The sequence below is a fragment of the Anneissia japonica genome, unplaced genomic scaffold (assembly GCF_011630105.1).
Source record: "Anneissia japonica isolate Jap-2015-1 unplaced genomic scaffold, ASM1163010v1 scaffold1005_len2656397_cov198, whole genome shotgun sequence".
NCBI lineage: Eukaryota > Metazoa > Echinodermata > Crinoidea > Comatulida > Comatulidae > Anneissia > Anneissia japonica.
Window position 1 is genome coordinate 2259886 of NW_022683792.1, and position 19834 is coordinate 2279719.

The 19834-nt window shown below is 31.5% G+C and overlaps 2 protein-coding genes across 12 annotated transcripts in view; one reads left to right on the forward strand and one right to left on the reverse strand.

The window, feature by feature from the left end:
• The window catches only part of LOC117102431 (complement receptor type 2-like), an 11204-nt gene extending 10411 nt beyond the window's left edge, over positions 1-793 (forward strand). Inside the window, exon 9 of the mRNA XM_033242695.1 lies at positions 56-793. Coding sequence (XP_033098586.1) covers positions 56-336 — 281 coding nt within the window. The 3' untranslated portion in view covers positions 337-793. The remainder of the gene's footprint in view (positions 1-55) is intronic.
• A 3459-nt stretch (positions 794-4252) lies between these two features.
• The window catches only part of LOC117102442 (ras GTPase-activating protein nGAP-like), a 46177-nt gene continuing 30595 nt past the window's right edge, over positions 4253-19834 (reverse strand). For 7 of the 11 annotated variants that reach the window (XM_033242722.1, XM_033242765.1, XM_033242759.1 and 4 more), the window contains 12 exons: positions 19701-19777; positions 15360-15408; positions 15131-15239; positions 14545-14704; positions 14118-14260; positions 13789-13991; positions 13233-13376; positions 12803-12893; positions 12051-12161; positions 9950-11662; positions 9551-9753; positions 4253-4938 (listed from right to left, as the gene is read on the reverse strand). In XM_033242722.1, the coding sequence (XP_033098613.1) occupies positions 4692-4938; positions 9551-9753; positions 9950-11662; positions 12051-12161; positions 12803-12893; positions 13233-13376; positions 13789-13991; positions 14118-14260; positions 14545-14704; positions 15131-15239; positions 15360-15408; positions 19701-19777 (3250 nt within the window). In that variant the 3' untranslated portion in view covers positions 4253-4691. Of the gene's footprint in view, positions 4939-7276; positions 7287-8826; positions 8864-9550; positions 9754-9949; positions 11663-12050; positions 12162-12802; positions 12894-13232; positions 13377-13788; positions 13992-14117; positions 14261-14544; positions 14705-15130; positions 15240-15359; positions 15409-19700; positions 19778-19834 lie in introns of all 11 variants that reach the window. The other 4 variants (XM_033242751.1, XM_033242781.1, XM_033242773.1 and 1 more) reach the window with 4 other exon arrangements.

A 19834-nucleotide genomic window follows, 5' to 3' on the forward strand; every position in this document is an offset into this window, starting at 1 on the left:
GTATAATTTACGGTAATCATATGTTAACATTTTTATTTTATTATTCTTTCATTAGTTCGTCCAGTGCTTGGTAGGATAACTAAGGCGGAACCAGCTGTTAATGATAGTACTGACCTGGAGATGACTATTTCTATCAGTAAATGGTTGCAAACAGCAGCAGAACAGACCTCGAATGTGGAGTTGACTGTAAACGATGCATTAGTAGGAGACTGTTACTGTCCTTCAGGCTCACTAAACACTGAGTTGTTGATTTTCCTGCGCTATAAAGAAGGCTATTCGTTGCTTAAGAAATCTTACATTGGTGAACACACTACTACATTGCAAAATTGCCCATAAATAGCCTCATGATTTTTAGCTTTTAATGTTTAAAAATTACAACGAAAAAAAATCCTTGTCTCTTAATACAAATATAATTTTCTTTTATATTAGAACCTATTTACATAATCAAAATTTAATGGGAGATTGTTTAAAGACTTTAATAGTAATAACTCTTTAAATCTGCCAAAGGACACCATAACTGTTTCATTCTGTATCTCAATGAAAATATATATTTGATCAATTTGAAAAATAATAAAATATGTGTAGCAAAAGCTAATTAAATTACAAACTAGCTATAAAAAAACACAAAAATAGAATCTTTAATAACGAAATCATAAATCATAAATGTTAAGTGCCTATTTGTCTGTGGAGACCAAGTTGGACTCTCATTTTATTTATTTTTTATTAATAAATATCACAAACTAGTCTCAAAACTGCTACTTTTACTTTACAAAATTCCAGGGGTGGCGGAGCCCCCCCCCCCCCCCCCCCACAATCAGTGTGAGAGAAATAACATTTTATCTATTATATTTTCGATATATTAGTAGAGTATCTATAAAATCGATTAAATAATCCTTTGACACACCTAAATTGCCGTATTTTTCAGTAGCTTCGCCCCTGGACCACTTTAGAGACATTTTGAGTGGCGCCTGACCATGCCTACTTTGCTCTTGTCGGGGAACTTAAAAAAAAACCATTATTCAATATAGTAATTGAAAAATTTATATAAATCGTACTGGTTTATTTCTTCATAATTATTTCTTTGTTGGGATATTTTTGTATGTTATATTAAGTTATGAATTAATAAAATAATGAATTGAATTGCTTATTATAGAAAATGTAATTATTGGTGTAACTGAGTAATTATATTTAATGTTATAGTAAAGTTAACGTTTGCAAACATGAAAAAATAACAATAATTACGCAGCTAAGCGGTGATCACAACTAAAAAGAGAACAGAGATGTCATATACGTCATCAAAAAAATAGAGGGCAAAAAAAACATGAAATGGCTGAAACCAGAATTTGCTTATGGTTAATAGATTGGAGTGCATCCTCATTAGCCGTCGCTAAATTACTAGAATGATGTGCCGAATGATTATCGTGATGACAATGATGATGAACATGAGGATGATGATTAAGACTTTGAAGATGATGATGAGGATGATGACAATAACGATAATAATAACGATAACACAGGACAGAATCAGTTACACTTCGATGAGTGAGCTTTATTCAGCAAACACTGGTAGGCCTACAGCTGAACCGTTCAAACAACATTAGTAGTTTACTCCTGGGACTCATTGCACTTTCAAAATATTGTCTGCAAAAAAATGCTGACAGATGTAAACATCTCGAGTGGGTCGAGATATAAAAATAGTTTATTTGTTTATCAATAATTAATTATTCATCATATCATCAATTATCAATAATTAGTGAACAAACAAAATTAAGGTTTACAAGATAAATAATCAATGTAATAATATGTAATTATCTGAATAATCAATAAATTATTATATATCATATTTTGTATCAAAAATTTATAATTCATGATAATTTTGAAATCCAATATTCCTGATATATAATAAATATTATTCAATATTAATTATTCATGATATTTAACCAGATAATAAATAATTAATAAAACATTATTAATAATTCGTAAGTAGTCCATATCATAAAGCCAATAATTTCCATTGAATCTATACTATATCATCAATAATTATTGACATATTCAATACTTATGGGTATATCAATACTTCATGATTTATATAATTAATAATTCATGATATAATATATAATACATGAAGTTATTATTAATCATAAGTTGTCACTAATTAATAGAGTTTGTCATATTTAGTGCAACTGCATAGTATGATTACTGCACCACAAACTACGTCACTTTAACCTGTAAACATGAAGAATACCATATATGCAACTCCATGGGTACACCTCAACAGTGTAACCATGGAGTTGCATTCTTTACTTCATAACTCGATGGTATAACTCACAGTATAACACACTGTATTGATGGTCGTTGGATGACGCAAGTCCATGGGGAACGCAACACAACAAGCAACAAGTTTAAATGACCTTAAGTGGCAAACGTTGGATTTGTCAGCCATAGTGTGCACCTGGCTTCAAATGTCATTAACAGAAAAAGTCAATAAATTACAAAAAAATTACAGTACAATCATTTTCTTCTAATTCTAAAATTCAAAGAAACATATTGAATCTTAAGTACTTACATAGATATGGTTACATACTTAAAAAAAAAATATAAATAAATAAATGAAATATAAACACAGCCTTGTAACCTATAACTATAAAATATAATTTAAAATAACTACAAATAACATATCACATACACAAGAATACTGGTAAGAATTCAATAGAGTAATAGTAGTAGTATTGATAAAACAAGATATCAGAGATAAAACAATAACTAAAAAATAATTGTTAAGATAATTACAAAAATAAGAATTACAATATCATTATAATCAATAATAGACTTGGAATATAAAAAACATTACAGTAATAACAATAATAATAATTCATTTCCAACTATGGTGAACAATAATATATTTTTTAATCAATGTCAATAAATAAATCTATTTCTGTTTACAATAAAGTTTACAAAATGTACATTCTTGAATATCCAAATATGGACATGATTTCCAAATACGGATACAATTTCCAAATATGGATCAACTTTCTAAATATGGACAACCCCTCTCTCACTCCACAAAGTTTAAATCTTAATTAGAATATAGATAATACACGAATGTACATGACAACAATTCAAAATATAAAACAAAAACTCAAATAACAAGATATTAATTAACCATAAATATTCCCATTAAGCTAAAATATTAATTAACTTTCTAATTTCTGAGTTGTATATGCAGTTAGCCAAATTTGATTAAAAGAAATCATGTAATCATTATCAAATTGATTCTTAAATTAATCAACAATGATTGGTTATTCAATAACAACAATTTATTGCTCATTATTCAATGCTATGATTCTAAAATCATGTAAATAAAAAGTCTAACATTTATATTGTATATCAATAGAGAAAATACAAGCAAGTATGTACATTTACACATATTCATCCTATGTTTGTGTATTATATGATTAGCTTATGTCCACATCCTGAGGCCATTCATGGACCTTTTCATAGTATTAATCAAACAATGATGTGCACGCCACACAAACATTTCGCGCTGTCGTTTAGTGGGAACTTAGCAACAATATCCATGTTGACGATGAACAACTTTGCAGGATAGGCCTAGTCGGTTCGAGCTCCTGGATGAAGGACTAGCCTAGGCCTAGCATTACTTCTTGATGAAGCCGATAGCAGAAGCACCAAAGACAAATTAAGTATGTCTTGTCTACATTCGACAAATATTGCAAGACGACAGGTGCTGTTTAAATTGAGGAAATGAGCAAAGAAGAGCCAGACACTCTTTGATCACCAAGACATACTAGTGTGTAGGCCTCTAGGCTAGGCTAGGAAATAAGTACTTTTTTAGGCCTCAAAGAATCTATGTATGAGGTATATAAAACAAATATTGACTGTTCTAGATTCGGAGAATCTATGGCCCATCAGTATTACTGTAGCTGATCTTCTCTTGGCAAGGCGAGGGAAGATAGGCTACCGTCTCAACGTCACCGAGGGAAAATAGATTTCAATGTGTGTATAATTATGCTATAGTCATTTTTTATTTTGATTATACCCACTACATTATTAATTAAAGGTCCAAATTGTTAATAATATGATCCACTTGAATGCCTTTTTGGTAATAAATCTGCAATGAAGCTACTGAAATTAAAACCTATATTTTACAATAAAAAAATAATAAAATTAATAATATATTAAAATAATAATAATTTACATTTTGAACAACATTTTGAGATATATCACACTGCACATTTCCCAAAAATTGTACCTATAAATGTTTGATGTATATCCCCATCACACCTTGTTTTTTATCATCTTAAAGTGTCTCTCTCGGGCTGTCAAAGATGTTTCAAAATCTTGTTCTATTTTTGGATGGCTCACAATCAAATAATTCTTCCTAAATAAAGATAATCTCTTCATTCTACAGCTTGCTTTCATGAAGTGTGCAGCCTTATTTATTATATATTCATCAATTACACATTCATTTTATATTATACATTTATCATACACTCATTTTTTATACAACCATTCATTTAATTTATTAATTTTATGTATTTAGATCCTGATACAGACTCGCTGACATCACATGCAATGTGTCTTGGTAATTGCATGTGACGTGGCTCCCACCCACATCGAATCTGTAAGAGTCACTTGCAAATGCAATCGGTTCAAATTTCAAATAGCCTGATTCAACAGTTGCTGCTTTTCATGTTGCCGTTGACGGATATCTTGGGGGCATTTTTATTCGATTCTGCTGATACTTTACGACTATGATAACGATCTTTTAACTGATCCAAAGCGCTCATCAACCGATGGTTGGCTGCGTCCAATGACTCGATGCGTCGCTCCTGGGCATCTATGATCTTCTGTTTGGCATTTACTACAGCCTTCATCTCCTCTTGTTCACCCTTCAACTTCTCCTCGACGCAAACTAATCTGTAATTTAAATATAAATAATTATTACAAAATTGTATTGTAATCTATTTCACATACCTTATATATATAAATATTATAAACAATTAAGAAAATGTTTTGAAGTAGTAAGTACATTTAAAATATCCATAAAATGTATTTACATAAATAATAAAAAATATTACAAATTATATAATATATGGATTTGTATATTGCATGTATAAAATACCAACAATAAAAATTTGACATTAAAAAATAATAAATATGTATTTATATATCGCATCATTTATTCCCTAATATGACTAAAAATAAAAGGAATGGATTATATACATACAAATAAAACCTGCAAAATGCGATAAACGTACAAATTATCCAATGTTCAAAATACATAAGCTCCATTTTTTGCACACAACAAAAAGGTTTTGCCATAACATTTAAAAAAAAGTTTTTGTAATAAGATTATATAGACACCAATCTCCAACCGTGACAACGCATTTAACAAAAAACAAACTACTATATTCAAATGTAGCTAATGACCCGAGTTATCATATAATTACATGATAATCCAACTATGTGTTGCAATGGTAACTAATGAACTTGCCAAATATGTACACTAAATAAATTTCCACATTTCTGAATGGGAAGTTTTAGAACATACTCATAGGATGAAAAAAAAAGTTAAACAAAAGAGAAACACACAATCTATATACTATAGTTACTTTGTACGGTATAATTGGGTATTTAGTACTGCATTAGTCAGTTTTAAACATTACTGTATATGAACACTGCTTATGCATCTTTAAAAAAATCTCTAGCATAATTAATAAGGGTATAATAATTATAATATACCAAAGTCATAATTTTACCTATGTAAATTTACATCAAAACCTTAGTAAAGTCCCACTTTCTGCTACAAGTTTTTACTGTGTTTAAACATAAGTTATCAAAACATGGGCAAGAGCTGTTTCATATCCTTTTGAGACTGTTGTACTCTCATAAGTCATAATCGAGTGGAAAGACCATCATAATCAAACAACAGATTTGCTACAAAAAACCTGCACCCAACAAAAGAACAAGGAAGGAACAAATAAGTTCTTAAAATGCAGGCTTTTACATGCATTTTGAGAATTGTTTATTTCCAAGTGCAAAGTAATCATTTTGCAGAAGAAATTTGGTGATGTTCAGCAAATACAGGGCCTTTTTTAGCTTAACATTTTTAATTCTATTATATACCTGTGTATCTGCAATTGAATATCAATATATTAGCTACTTAAAGTGCATAAAGGTCTACTCCATTAAATAAACTTTGTAACCAACAAGCAACATAGCTCAGCATTTTAAAAACAGAAAACAAATATCTGTGTATAGAATATGTTTTAAAAAACTAAATTGATATATTGAATTAGGTATTTACACAAAAGTTATGCATATCTTCATACATTTTTTTAATCTTTTATTACCCAGTACATAAACTTGGTTAGTATGTTATATTGTATACAAATTAACTAATGTCTGTTACAGTAGCATTTTATCTAAGCAACTAACCTTCAAGTTTAATAACCGTAAATAAAACCAGTGTGATGCATGTATTACAATACTCAGTGTGAAGATCAATATGACTACTTATTTTATTTTTAAGTAATTTAAAAAAAAATTAATTTAATTTTGTTTTGTTTTATATTGCATTTAAAAAAGACAACTTCCAAATACAAAATGTGTCACAGGTGAAGCATAACAAACAGTAATTACAATAGAACAGCGTCCTCTTTGGGCATGGATGTTGTGACATGGACTATGACACGTCATCCACTCTCGTTTTGCGTTTTCCCTGTTACTTATATACTCTTTGGTGAAACCAGCGTTAGCGTAGAGCTACCAGGATAGGCATTGCGTTGCATTAAAGTTGTTGTTTTAAATACTTGTGTGCTGGTCTATATGTAAATGTATGTTTGCAAAAAAGCCATAAATATTAGTGAAATAAAAAAAAACTACTATTACTGAATATGTCCAAAATATATCAATTAACAACTGCAGTACTAAACTATATCTGGTTTTTAAAATATTTGAATAGTTTCGTCTGGTTTGCTTAATATTGTTGAAGAACTGTTTTGATCATTAATAATCCAAACACAACAGATGTTAACTTACTGCGAGCTTTCGTCGATGTTATCAACATGACTTCGTCAGGCTATGTGAGCTAACATCACTTGCTTTGACATTAGTAAGTTAACATCCATATTGTGTTGGGTTTATTAACGATCAAAACAGTTCTACAAATATATCTGGTTTTGTTATACTAAAAGCACTGGCCAAAATAACATGTCACTAAAAATTATTCAGTAGAAAAACAACATCTACGTACCAATAAGGTGCTGCTAAGAGAGAATTGAAAACAAACAAGAATGGAAATTAATATATAGCAACAGGAAGAGAAAAATAAAAACATATAGACTAAAGAATGACATATCAGTTTTACATCAGATCAGAAGGAATAGAATGATATAATTATAAATGAAACAAACATTAAAATTGATCTGCATCTGAATATTATATTCAATTGTATTTTAATTTATTATTAAACTAAACAAGTGCATGTATTATAAAGCTTACTGTATGAAACAGATGCATTAATTATCTTAATTGAGAGACAATAATTACATAATTGCTGCAGATTTTTTAAAAAAACAGAATGCTAACTTAATATACATTTGGGAAAAATATGGAAAAGCATTCTCAAGGTTTAAGGCAAGATAGAACTTTTTAAATCCCTATGGTTTTGTAATTGTAGAGATATAGCAGTTCAACCTATTATTAATATATGTTGCGATTATTATTATTAAAATTATTAAAAGTATAATTATAATTTCAACATACTATTTTAATAGTTATTCACTAATATTTTAAAATAATTTCTTATCATTTAAAAAAAAAATGTTATTGGTACTATCAGATGTGGTATGGGGAGGAGATAGCTATGAAGGGCTAAGTATATAGGTTAGCAGATCACTCTTAAAGTCAATTGTACACAACAAACAATAGAGGTGGTTTGGAGGGATAACAAAAAAAAGACGCTTTCATGTATGGTGTCTATAGATGATGTAGAAAATGAATGGCTCTAAAGCATACTAGCAAATGAAAAAAAAATTGGCTGCTTTCACCACAATGCAACACAGCACATCAATCCAAGAAGCATGATTTCCAACTCTCATAAGAAATGCCAGCATGTGGAAATGGAGTTGAGTGCATTTGATGTATCTAAACCAGTGATCTTAAATGCTTTAAAAGATATATTGTCTGTCACATATGGAGGAAACCTCTAAAAAAAATAAATTAAAATAAGTAGGTGCATAAATTATTAATTAAAGTAATCAAATTAAAAAAAATTTTAAAATAAAATCAGTTTTCCCAGCTATTTAACAATTACTTCAAAAAGCCTTCAATTAATTTTGAGCAATCTAGGGGGGTCCATGTAAAAAATACTGTAATGAAACAGTATACATCTGTTATATGCAAAATGTAACAGATGTAAATATATTCTGGTGCCAATTTTCACTTGAAAGATATTAAACTAATTAAATATGCAGGGTAATTAATTCAATATTGAATGTTATCAAGTTAGCTCCAAACAGACAGTATATCTTTAAACTCAATAAGCACCTTTCAATATATAGCACTTTGCCAAAACATATGGCACTCTCAGCATATGCTGAACAAAACTCCGCCAAAACAAATATCTTTACCTGCATTAGTTATCAATTATAAGAACCAAAAAAAGTAATTAAGCTGATCTACCAGTTAGAACACAGGAATTGTGATTAAGCCCATATGAACTATAGTATAATATGAACATAATTATAATATGTATTTTGGCAAAAAATATGGTAAGATTTTTTTGTGCTTTCTTTTATATACCATTTTTACTTCATCTGGATCGGAACACTCTCTCTCACTGTTTAATAAAATGGAAAGAAACAGGTATTATCTGACTGGTCATTAACAAGAATCTATCTATATCTATATATATATATATATATATAAATCAGTAGGTAGACGCAGACAAAATAAACTGCTACGATATTTTGACTTGTAAGAGACATAGAAATATTTTATTTGCGAAATTTTCGGCAACTCCTGTTACCTTAGTCAGCGCATGAGTATCAATCATTCGTCAGCGCATTGATACTCATGTGCTGACGAAGGTAACAGGAGTTGCCGAAAATTTCGCAAATAAAATATTTCTAACACCATATCAAAAACAATATTTCATCACCAACGAAATGCATGATGAATTTCAACATAATTATTCAATTGCAAAAACAACTACATTACATAGCATTATTTTTGTACATAAACATAGTCAACCGAACATTACAAATGCCAGTTAACATGGCAATAAACATATCTGACAACTCCAAATGGCTCATGGTAATGCCGAAAGCAGACTAAGAAACATATTACAGCAAAAAATCTAGGACGGATGTTAAGATGTTCTAGGACTCCCTTTAAGCCTGAAAACAATGCTTGGCATTAAACTCTTATAACTGCTCACTAAGGACAATGTTACATTTTAATTAATAATAATTAATATAAATATCAATATGGAAGTAACATTTTCTATATACATACAACAATTTACCTTGATATGATGTTTTTGATTTGTTGTTCCTTCTCAGTCTGCTGTTTATGTATCTGAATTTGACTTTCTCTTGCTTTTCCCTCCATTTCTGCAATAGCAGCATTTGCCCTCTGCTCCTCCTCTTCTAACTTCCTCTGTGTTTCATGGAGTTCCAGCGTTACCTCGTCAAGCTTTTCTTTGAGAACTTTAATTTCATTTTCATACTGATGAAAGAGAATCAAATTTATTTCAACTTATGAAAAACTAAGATCATCACCTGTTACCACCACTATCACTGCCACCACCACTACTACTAACACCATCATCATCAATGCCACTAATACAACCATCATTATCGCCATTTCTATCAGAGGCAATAACTATCTGTATACTGTACTCTATGGATATTAAGCAACTTACCTCCAAAGGTGACTTGCCATCTGTCTGTACTCTCTTCTCAGTTGTTGGAGAGGTTGGAGAATTTACTTCACCATCAACCCTTGACAGATGGGTAAGCGGCAGAAGACTTACTGGCAGAACCTTTCCACTCTCATTGGAAGAGGAGTTTATGGAAGAAATACTTGATGAAGGTGTGACAGAACGATTCTTAGCATCTTGAAGAATAAAAGCATTACTCCTGATTGAGCTAGTAGGACTGACGATTGGCGTGTTATTATGAGATGAGTCAGGTACAGGAGTGGTCGTTCGTGAGGATGATGCAGAGGAGTTTGCTTTTACAGGCTTTTTAGCATATTGCGTAAGAATGTGCTTTCTGAATGGATGAGCAACCGATGTAGGACTAGCAAGCGGCTGAATATGTGAGATCCTAGGCAACGATGAAGTACTGCTTGAGGGTTGGATGGTTGGATTAATGATATCCCCTGATGGAAGTGATGTGGAGCGTTCTAGAGACAGCGTTCCCATGAAAAGCTTTGGTTGAACAGGACTAAGTGGAGCACCTCCTTGCTTAGCCTGGCAATTGGAACTGCTTTTTGGGAGTGGAAGTGTATGGGATTCCCAGATGGGTGATAATGGAGATTCAGCAGAAGAGCCTGACCTAGAATGAGGATGGACTGCAATGGGAGATGATGGACCAATGGATGAAGCTGATTTACTCTTACCAAGAACTCGTTGGAAATGATCAGAGGGGGTTTCATCAGAATCTACTTGCAAGCCACTCTGAGCCTCGGATGATGTAGCACCAGAAGAACTAAAGTACAGATTATCGTACAATGGTTCTGAATTACCGCAACTGCTTAAATCAGTACTAACTGAAGATGTGGAATGTGAAATGACCTTTGAACTGGAACCTGACACAGAGCTGCTACCAAACTTACTTTGAACATTTGTAACTTTTGAAAGGCCTGTACTACTCTGGCTCTCAGTCCATAATTTATTCATATGTGTAAAAGTATGTGACAATCGGGAAGCTGCTTTAGGTAACGTGTGACATAGTACACCTCCTTGGTTATGATTGTCCGTTGCTGATATAGACCCGCTGCTCGAATTAATTCCTTCATCTATTGTCGATGACAAACTTCCATTTTGTTCATTTCTACTACTGTTTGATGAACTTGTGCTGGTTGTCACATGTCGTGCATGCGATTTCGGTGAAGTGTACTGATAAGCTGGGTTGAAAAATGATAAAGCGACAGGTTTTGATTCATTGTTATCATCCAAGCTTACATGACTCGCATTTTCATTCATATTTGATTCAGAGATTGTTCTAGAGGGTGCAGCCCTCTTTTGGATACACTGATTGTTTGTATTGTTCTCAATAACAACGTCCGAATCATTGGAGTGTCTTGGAGACCCTTGCTGTATGGCATCTACCAACCGATTGACTTCGGATGGCATGCTTGTCTTCTTATCACAAGCTATGTTATATGGTGGGAGTGGCTCGATCGCATGCTGGCTTAGATCAGCATCGCGGAAAATGTCCTCGAAGCCTTGGGTATTATGGTTGCTATGGGGACTGCCATCAAGTGCACTGCTTGAGGTACTTGAATGTTGATGGGTTAATTGATTCTTGTTTACTTCGATTTCCTGGTTTGGATTGTCACGCATTGCTGAAATTCTCCTTAAAATCTCAAACAGCACTTTGCAGTCGTTATCTTGTTCATATTCTTCAATCTATGAGAAAATAAGGTACATAACTGACCAATGAACATAATAAACTCACATAAATAGATACACACCTACCAATGGAATAAGGCACACAAACACCATGAAAAGATAATTGCAGTACTCAGCATTAGTTTCAATGGCTTATACATAAGCAAATATTTACATAACACAAATGCATACAATTTTCATGCAATACCAAATGTCTTACAGTAACTAAATATAGACAAATCCAATTAGATAAGTGCATTTTCGGGGGTGCGAAGTTTTTAGAGCAGATTACGATGAAAACTGTACGCATCATAATTCCACTATATCAGTAGCACACGCGAGAATCCCAAGCTATGGGTCTACAGAAGGGAGAATATTCACTGTAAATGGATCGCTCTATACTTACTTGGTGGGACTCCAACAGTGTGTCTTCCAACAGTTTATGAAGGATGGCAAGCTCACGACCACTGTCCACATACCCATCAAATTTGACAACATTCCCATTTTTATTGTCATTCTAAAGTAAAATATAACAGAAGAAAACAGTTGTTTAATGCAACATACAGATAACTATAAAACGGTATAATAAATCAGCAGTTTTTTACATATAAATGTTGACATTATATAGGATGCTCAATGACCGGATATTCTGAAATGGCGGAATTGTCTGCTGCCCTCTTTTGTGTATTGTACAGCAATGATCTTATAACGCCAAGATAGCATTCTCCACGATTTATGCTTGCAAAATCTGTTATAATGCAGTTTAAGCCCTCTCACAAAAGCAATTACTTTTCAACTTTGACATTAAATATTGTTAACTAAAGAGTGCATCTCACGATTTCTGTGTGCAAATTCAGAACAACCATGGTAACAACTAGGATGCCCTCTCTAAAAAATTATTACTTTTTATGCTTCTTTTTACTGATCATCGACGTTTCTATTTGTTATGCAGAGAGCGCTATCTTGTTATTATAAGATCTTTGTACAACAGTGTATCAATATATATTGACTAATTATTGTTTCGTAGCAAATTTAGAAAATAGTGTAAAAATCAAAAAAGAAAATAAGATCTATTTAGATTTAGTGTTTTGTTTCAATGAATTATTGTTGATCAGGATATGTATTGTGCTAGAAAACACTGTCTCATTGACAACTTACTGAAATTTCTGACAGAAAACATCTCATGTTGCTCCATTCCCTCTCCAGGAATTGATTCATGAAATCCATATATTGTTCTTTAGCACCAAACCTTTGAGAAAGAACAACAAAATGTTTAGTTATTATATTTACATTCAACCATCAATGTTTCAGGTGATACACTGACAGAATAAATAGCCAAGGAAGACCCAAAACAAGTACATGAAATATATTTAAGCATGGACACCACAAATTCAAAATAGAAAAGAATCTAATGAGGCATTAACTACCATGTATGACTACCAGCTGGGTAAAGGGTTAAATGGACAGACCAACACAGAGAATAGATATCAAAGAACCTATAGACAGCAAATTTCTGTATACCTATCTAGCCTGAATAATTTTCTATCTCTTTGTACAGTATCCCTCTGTATTTTGCATACATTCTTACCTTGTGAAATTCGCTAAGGCCTGAATTGTTTTTGTGATGAGGGTTAGCATTCTGGCTTTCTTGACATTAGGATATTCCTGGACAAGGTCAAATAGACTAGGAGACATGATTGCTGGTGTCAAGAACCGAAGAAATATACAAGCACTGCAACACAAGAGTGGAAAGATACTAGTTTTGGTAAGCAATAATATTTGATTGAACAATATAACAAGAAAAATTACAGGTATTTAAAATATTAATTTGTAACTAATGTAGAGACATAAAAGTGAGTGGTGGTTAGAGTGGTTAAGGTGACTTGCTTGTCTCACTATCATTAGTTCAACCAATACCAAATTCCTCCAGTAATCAGGAGCATTAGGATTTGCGTATGACAATTTATATAGTTGAACAATATTTTATCAAGGTACAATAACCTTTTCAGCTTCCATTATGAAATCATTAATAATTAATTATTTATCAAAAGCAAACAATTCAGATTAATCTGATAAATTAGAAAATCCAAGAAGCTTAAAAATATGGTTAATATAATTATGAAAAAATGTATGTAACTCCGTACCTTATTAAGCGGTCACTCAGATCAGACTTGTTTTTTACTTCAGTGAAGTGGGTTCGAATCCTGTGAAACACTTCCTTTAGATCGCTTGGGAAAATATTGGTAGAATTGATAATTTTCCCATAAATCATCTCGCAGAGCATCTTTAGTGTTTCCTGGTTTTCATTGATTTGCTGTGGTCCTTGTGAAAGCTTAGAGGGATCCACCTAATGGGAAGAGAAGATAAAAACACAACTGTAATAAATGTAATGAAAATACCAATAAATATAACAAAATATGCAAACAAAAATGATATAAATATATAAATATTAATGAATATCTGAAAATTTTACCTCACAGGATTCTTCAGACTCATAAATACTCAATATAAAATCCCCTAATGTGTCTTGTAAGTACTTTCCACCAATCAGCTTCATGTATGCTTCAATGGATTTAGTTGCCATGGAGTTTGCTCGTAAAACATTATTTTCATCTTCTGTAATTTTGATAAGAACAATTATTAGATAATATCTTTATAGAATAATAGTAAGAATAAAGTAACTGTATATTACGTTTCTATACCACATTATAATTGGTCTCTCCATGTGCGTTACCAAGTGTCCACGTAAACAGATATATTAAAAATAAATGACAAAGAACATTTTGTAACATTTTTTTCCTAAATTTTAATGTAATGTAATTAAATTAGGTTAAACTCATAAATTACTAACCAATATTATATACTTATATTAGAGAAAAACAAAACAAATTTTTCCTTACTTTCCTGTTCTGACTCCTGGATGACCATCTCAGTTAGGAAGTCTTTGACAGTACCAAGGCTGTGTAATACCGCCACCAACGATGTTGCAATCTCTTCCTTCGCCTTTGCTTGTATAGTCCGTAAAATACCACACAGGCCAACAGCATTTGTTCTCAAAAACTGTAAATAAAAATACCACATCGAAATAAGTTATATTTTGTTTTATTTTGGGTTTGTTACTTTCATTATTAGCTTCATATATCATTATCTTTTTATTTTCAAACGTTGTTTATTTTCATTTGAAGGCCCATCACAAATAATTTCAATTCCGTGACTTTCATAGGCTACCCTTGCATATCAATTTGTGTTGCACTGCCTTCCCCTACATATTCACTTTTTTCTTGTCGTATATTTACAACTTCATTTTGTATTCAAATAAGTATTAGAGATCAGGATATTTCCTTAGAAATAATGTTGGTAGAATTAGAATAGGCTTGATTACTATTACTTTTTTTATTCATACCTATTTTACTTTAAGGTTCTACATTTTATTTTAAAAATAAAATTGCTAAAAAATTAGATTTAGAAGAAGTTAAGCAATGATACCTCTGAAAACTCGGCATACTGTTGCAAAGGAAGTATATCAATGCATTGGTAGGAAGCTTTAATGCGTATTGACGGGGTTTCGCTGCTCTTGGGCGTGGTCACATCAAACCTGTGAAAAACAAAGATAGTAGAGCTCTTATTATTGTGGAAATCTTACACAGGATATTACAAATAAAAAATGTAATGAATTAATTAATGTAATAATAGAGGAATTACATCTACCACTCACCAGCTATCAATCGTAGATTTGAGATCATTCATTGGGATGTGCACATTGCCTGTTGGGAAAAAAGATATACACCATTTTCGAGAAATTTGAACTAAAATTCACGATAACCTGGCAACTACCAATGGGGGACTTTCAGAGGCCTAGCATTTCGCTCTATGTAGTTACCATCATGGATTAAAAATGAGCACAAATATTTTAAAATGAAAAAATACGAAATGTTTATATTAAAAACAAGTCTAAGTCTTAAAAAGCTATTTCAATGTTTACATATACAGCAATTACAGTAATTAGCATCATCGTATCTGTTGTCTACTGCTGCTATAGCAAAGGTCTAGCCGCGCTAGCCACTCAGCGGTGATGTATTAGTAACTAGCTAGCTGCTCAGGCTAGGCCGCTGGAAGCCCCCCAGTGAGTTTAGAGACGTTGGTGGGGCTGTTTCAAAATAAATCCGACAAAATGGTCTATAATCAGAAATCAGCTTCATCCTCATTATATATTTCTTAGTATTTTAAGATGTAAATTATTTGTCATTTAAGAAAAACACTCAAAATTTCAATTAACGCATTAAATTGCTCATTAACCTATTATAGGTATCACAACATCTTTTATCCAGCAGATTGTACAAGAGTAATGTGACATGGTAACATTTGAACTTATTGTTTTTTTTTGTTTAATTATTATTATATAATTGTCTGAATTTTTTTTTTATAATGACAATGGAAATGAATAAATGAATAAATATTTTTACTTTAACTTTACTTTTAACAATGGTTAAATTGAATACAGACCATTGAAGGCCTGTAAAAAGTGTATTGAAAAGGTATTATTTTTGCATATATACTGGCAAGGAAAACTTTTTAATCATTCTAATGGGGTTTTTTTTTTCAAATGGATCTATAACATTACCAAAAAAACCCTCCCAAAGTAACCAATGACAAGACTTTTTAAAGCATATTAAATATAAATATCTTGTAAGATAGGATAGTTAGTAATTAATAGATGGTGATACTGACAGTATCCTTTAGAGGTTTAGCCAAAATATATCCATAGTAGCTTGAGAAACTCAAGTTACAGAATATGAGTCAATGTTTGATGTTTATCTGTATAAGAAAGATTTTCCTAAGATAAGGTGCAAGTGTTGTGACAAAAACTGGAGCAGTTCAAATTTGAACTAACACAAAATTAGGTCACTATCACTAAATCCCCCCAAAAATAGTCCAATAAAAATAAAACTGAATACAATTGAAGACCATTTTTAGGGACTCAGATTACAAATTGGAAGGTGGTCTTTAACTAAAGGGGTCTTTAAATTGGAGAGAAAACTGTATTTAAATGTACAGGCCCGTAGCCTGGTTCTTCCAAGGGGTGGGGGGGGGTTTCTGGGCGTGAAGTCCATAGTCAATGCCCCGGTGTGGTCAGCGAAACCCCCAAAGCTAGAGGATTCTTGTAGGGTCTAAATAATGCTATAAAAGCAGATATGTTTGAAAATATCTGTGTCTGGGCGGGTCTGCAGTGCATTGGTTGGGTTGGATGACTTATTTGGGAAATTTAGAGGGGGTTTCGCCAGAAAAGAGGGGGGTTTACTAAAAGGGGGTTCTCCAGAACCATAAAACCCCCCTGGATACGGGCCTGCTGTACCAATCAGTATAGCTCTTTGTTATTTCTTTTATTATTATTACTATAGAATTTATTAAACAATTACCTCAATACTAATGGTATACATTGATTAGCAATTATAATAATTCAATAATGTAAAAACAAGAAAAAAATAACATTACTGCACACAACCAAGGCCAATATGCAAATTATAACTAATGATTATTTTTTGTTCTGCAGTTTAAAAATTCACCAATTTATCTCACTTCTTTGTAGTAATGATTTTAAAAATCAGAAAAAAATGAAAAGATTGGTTGATTTTACTTAAGACCTAATTTTTAATACAAATTTATTTTTTACTACAATTGTTTAATACGAATCTACAAATTCAGTCCATTTCAGTCATTTTGTAATTTGAGTAATGCCACCAATCTTCCATATTTGGAGAATTTGTAAAAATCTTACCGTCAAGATTGCTATAAATTGTACTACATATTTTCAAATAAAAACTCTAAAATCCCCTTTTTAAATGTAGCACCTACAATTTGAACAGGCTAACAAATTAAATGTAAGCACCTAAAATATGAGCAGTTTAAAGGCTACCACCTTAATATCTAGACTTTTTTGACAGTATTTGAACTTATAAATCTGGATGGATGGTAAACAAAAAAAAATTTAAAAATTAAGCACATTAAATGTAAGCACCTAAAGTATGAGCACCTTAAAGGCTACCACCTTAATACCAAGACTTTTTTGACCGTATTTGACAGTATATAACTTACAAATCTATATGGTTGGTAAACAAAATTAAAAATAAAAAAAATAAAACCTTGCTTCTAATTTTTATCAAGTTTAAGTAAATCTGTCAGTTAAGGATATTGATATTTAATGGATTAGTTTTTAAGGTTCATAAATGATTCCAGTCTGCTGTAACTAACTTAAGCATCACCCCTTCCTTTTAACTTGATTAACTAAAGCTGAGTTGACTCAGCCCTGAAGTTCAAATCTAAACTTATAATTCACTGTGTATGATTGGCGTCCATTATTACCCATCGTTAAACATTCTACTATCACTAGACCATGATCCTAGTACACGCTTACGATTAATAAGGTGACAGTAAAAGGGAAAGTGCCCAGTCAGTCGTCTGTAGTTTGCTTCGATTGTTAATTCTGTTGAAAGACAGGGTCAAGCAGAGTGTCATGGTTAAGGTCGAAAATAAACACCCCTTGAAATGAATTGGCCTTATTAATTTCAGAATGTTAAAGGATAATCAAATTTTAACAGCTTCTATATGGTTGATAAAATATATAGGCAAACAGGTGTTCCAGGTAATGATCACAAATTAATTTCCTATTCAAAATTATAGAAAATGAATTTACTTAAATATGCACTTCATTCTGTCTATTACAGATAAGAGACAATACATAAGTAATTACGGTATCTTCAAATTGTTCATATATTTTCTTTCCCAAATGATAGGTTATTTTTGAAATTGAATTAATTATTTAATATTTTAGTTCATAGAAATTTGGGAGGTAATGCTCAGTACAGCTGACACTGTTTTCATGACTAATTAATTATATTGTATTGTAGAGTACTAATTAGGTTATATACAGTAACTAGTTTTAGTTTATATATTGAAAGCCTACTATGAGCAGCTTAGTATATCTGTGAAAAATATTGTCTTTCACAGAATTGATGAAAATATGCAAAAAATGGCCAGAATTAAAAGTAAATTCTTGATACAAATTACCATAAAAATTAATTAAATCACTGTACACCGATATATATGGTTAAAATAAACAAAAAATATTTTTAGTATAATAATTATTATTTATTATTATTTCTTCAGATGAAGCCTTCATAAAATAATATAAAAATTCAACTTTCAGTTTTGAATAGTCTGGGCCTGATTCATAACTTATTGTAGCATTAAAATTGAATACCAAACACTAGGGACGCAGACAGGATATAAACAGGTAACAGCGTTACCTAAGATATAGACAGAATACCTACCTAGAAGTCCCAACTGATCCCCCAAAACTGATATCTATATGTAAGAGGTATGTCTTGTATACCTCTATGACTCCTATTTTACAATGATGGGACTGTTTCTTTTTATTAGAGGAACAAATAAAGTACAGCACCTGGGAACTAATTGCTTTTTTTGTACCAAGACTAGAAGTTGCTTTTGTGGATATATATTAAGGAAATATGTGCATCTTCTTGAATGGATACAGGTAAAGTCATGGTTAAATAACACCTGTAATGTATAATAATGAAAGTAGTGAAACTAGTAATATTGTATTAAGTTGCATGCTTTAAAAAGATTTTCCAATGTACAATAAATGTTGAAATACCATACTAAAATAAAAAAAAATTTCTAAAAAAAAGTTATATATAGCAACAAGAATAAGGGATTATAAGACCATGTACATTCCTGTACTTACAATAGCCTTCTCTGTTTGCCTAAAATTATGTCCCAAATATAGGTCTCATGACTAAGGTCGCAACAGATTGTCTATTGAAAAATCAGGATAACCAACAAAACCCAAAATGATGGCTCAAAGCACTAGGAATCCAACATCTTTCAATACATCCAACTTTTGCTATAGGTTTCTATAAGATGACTCACTTTATTACAAATAAAAGAGGATGCATGTTGAAACCAGAGCCTGAGGATTCATAAATTTTTTTAATTATATTTGTATTGTTGCAAATTTAATACTAAATTCATTCCTTACCAACATCTTTGTTCTTCTTTTTGCCGTCCTGCTCACGAAATAAATGAATTGTCAATGAATTCATATCAGGAAACGAGCTATGAAAATTTGAAATTTGTTAATAATGATAAGGTCATATAATAAAGTCATTTAAT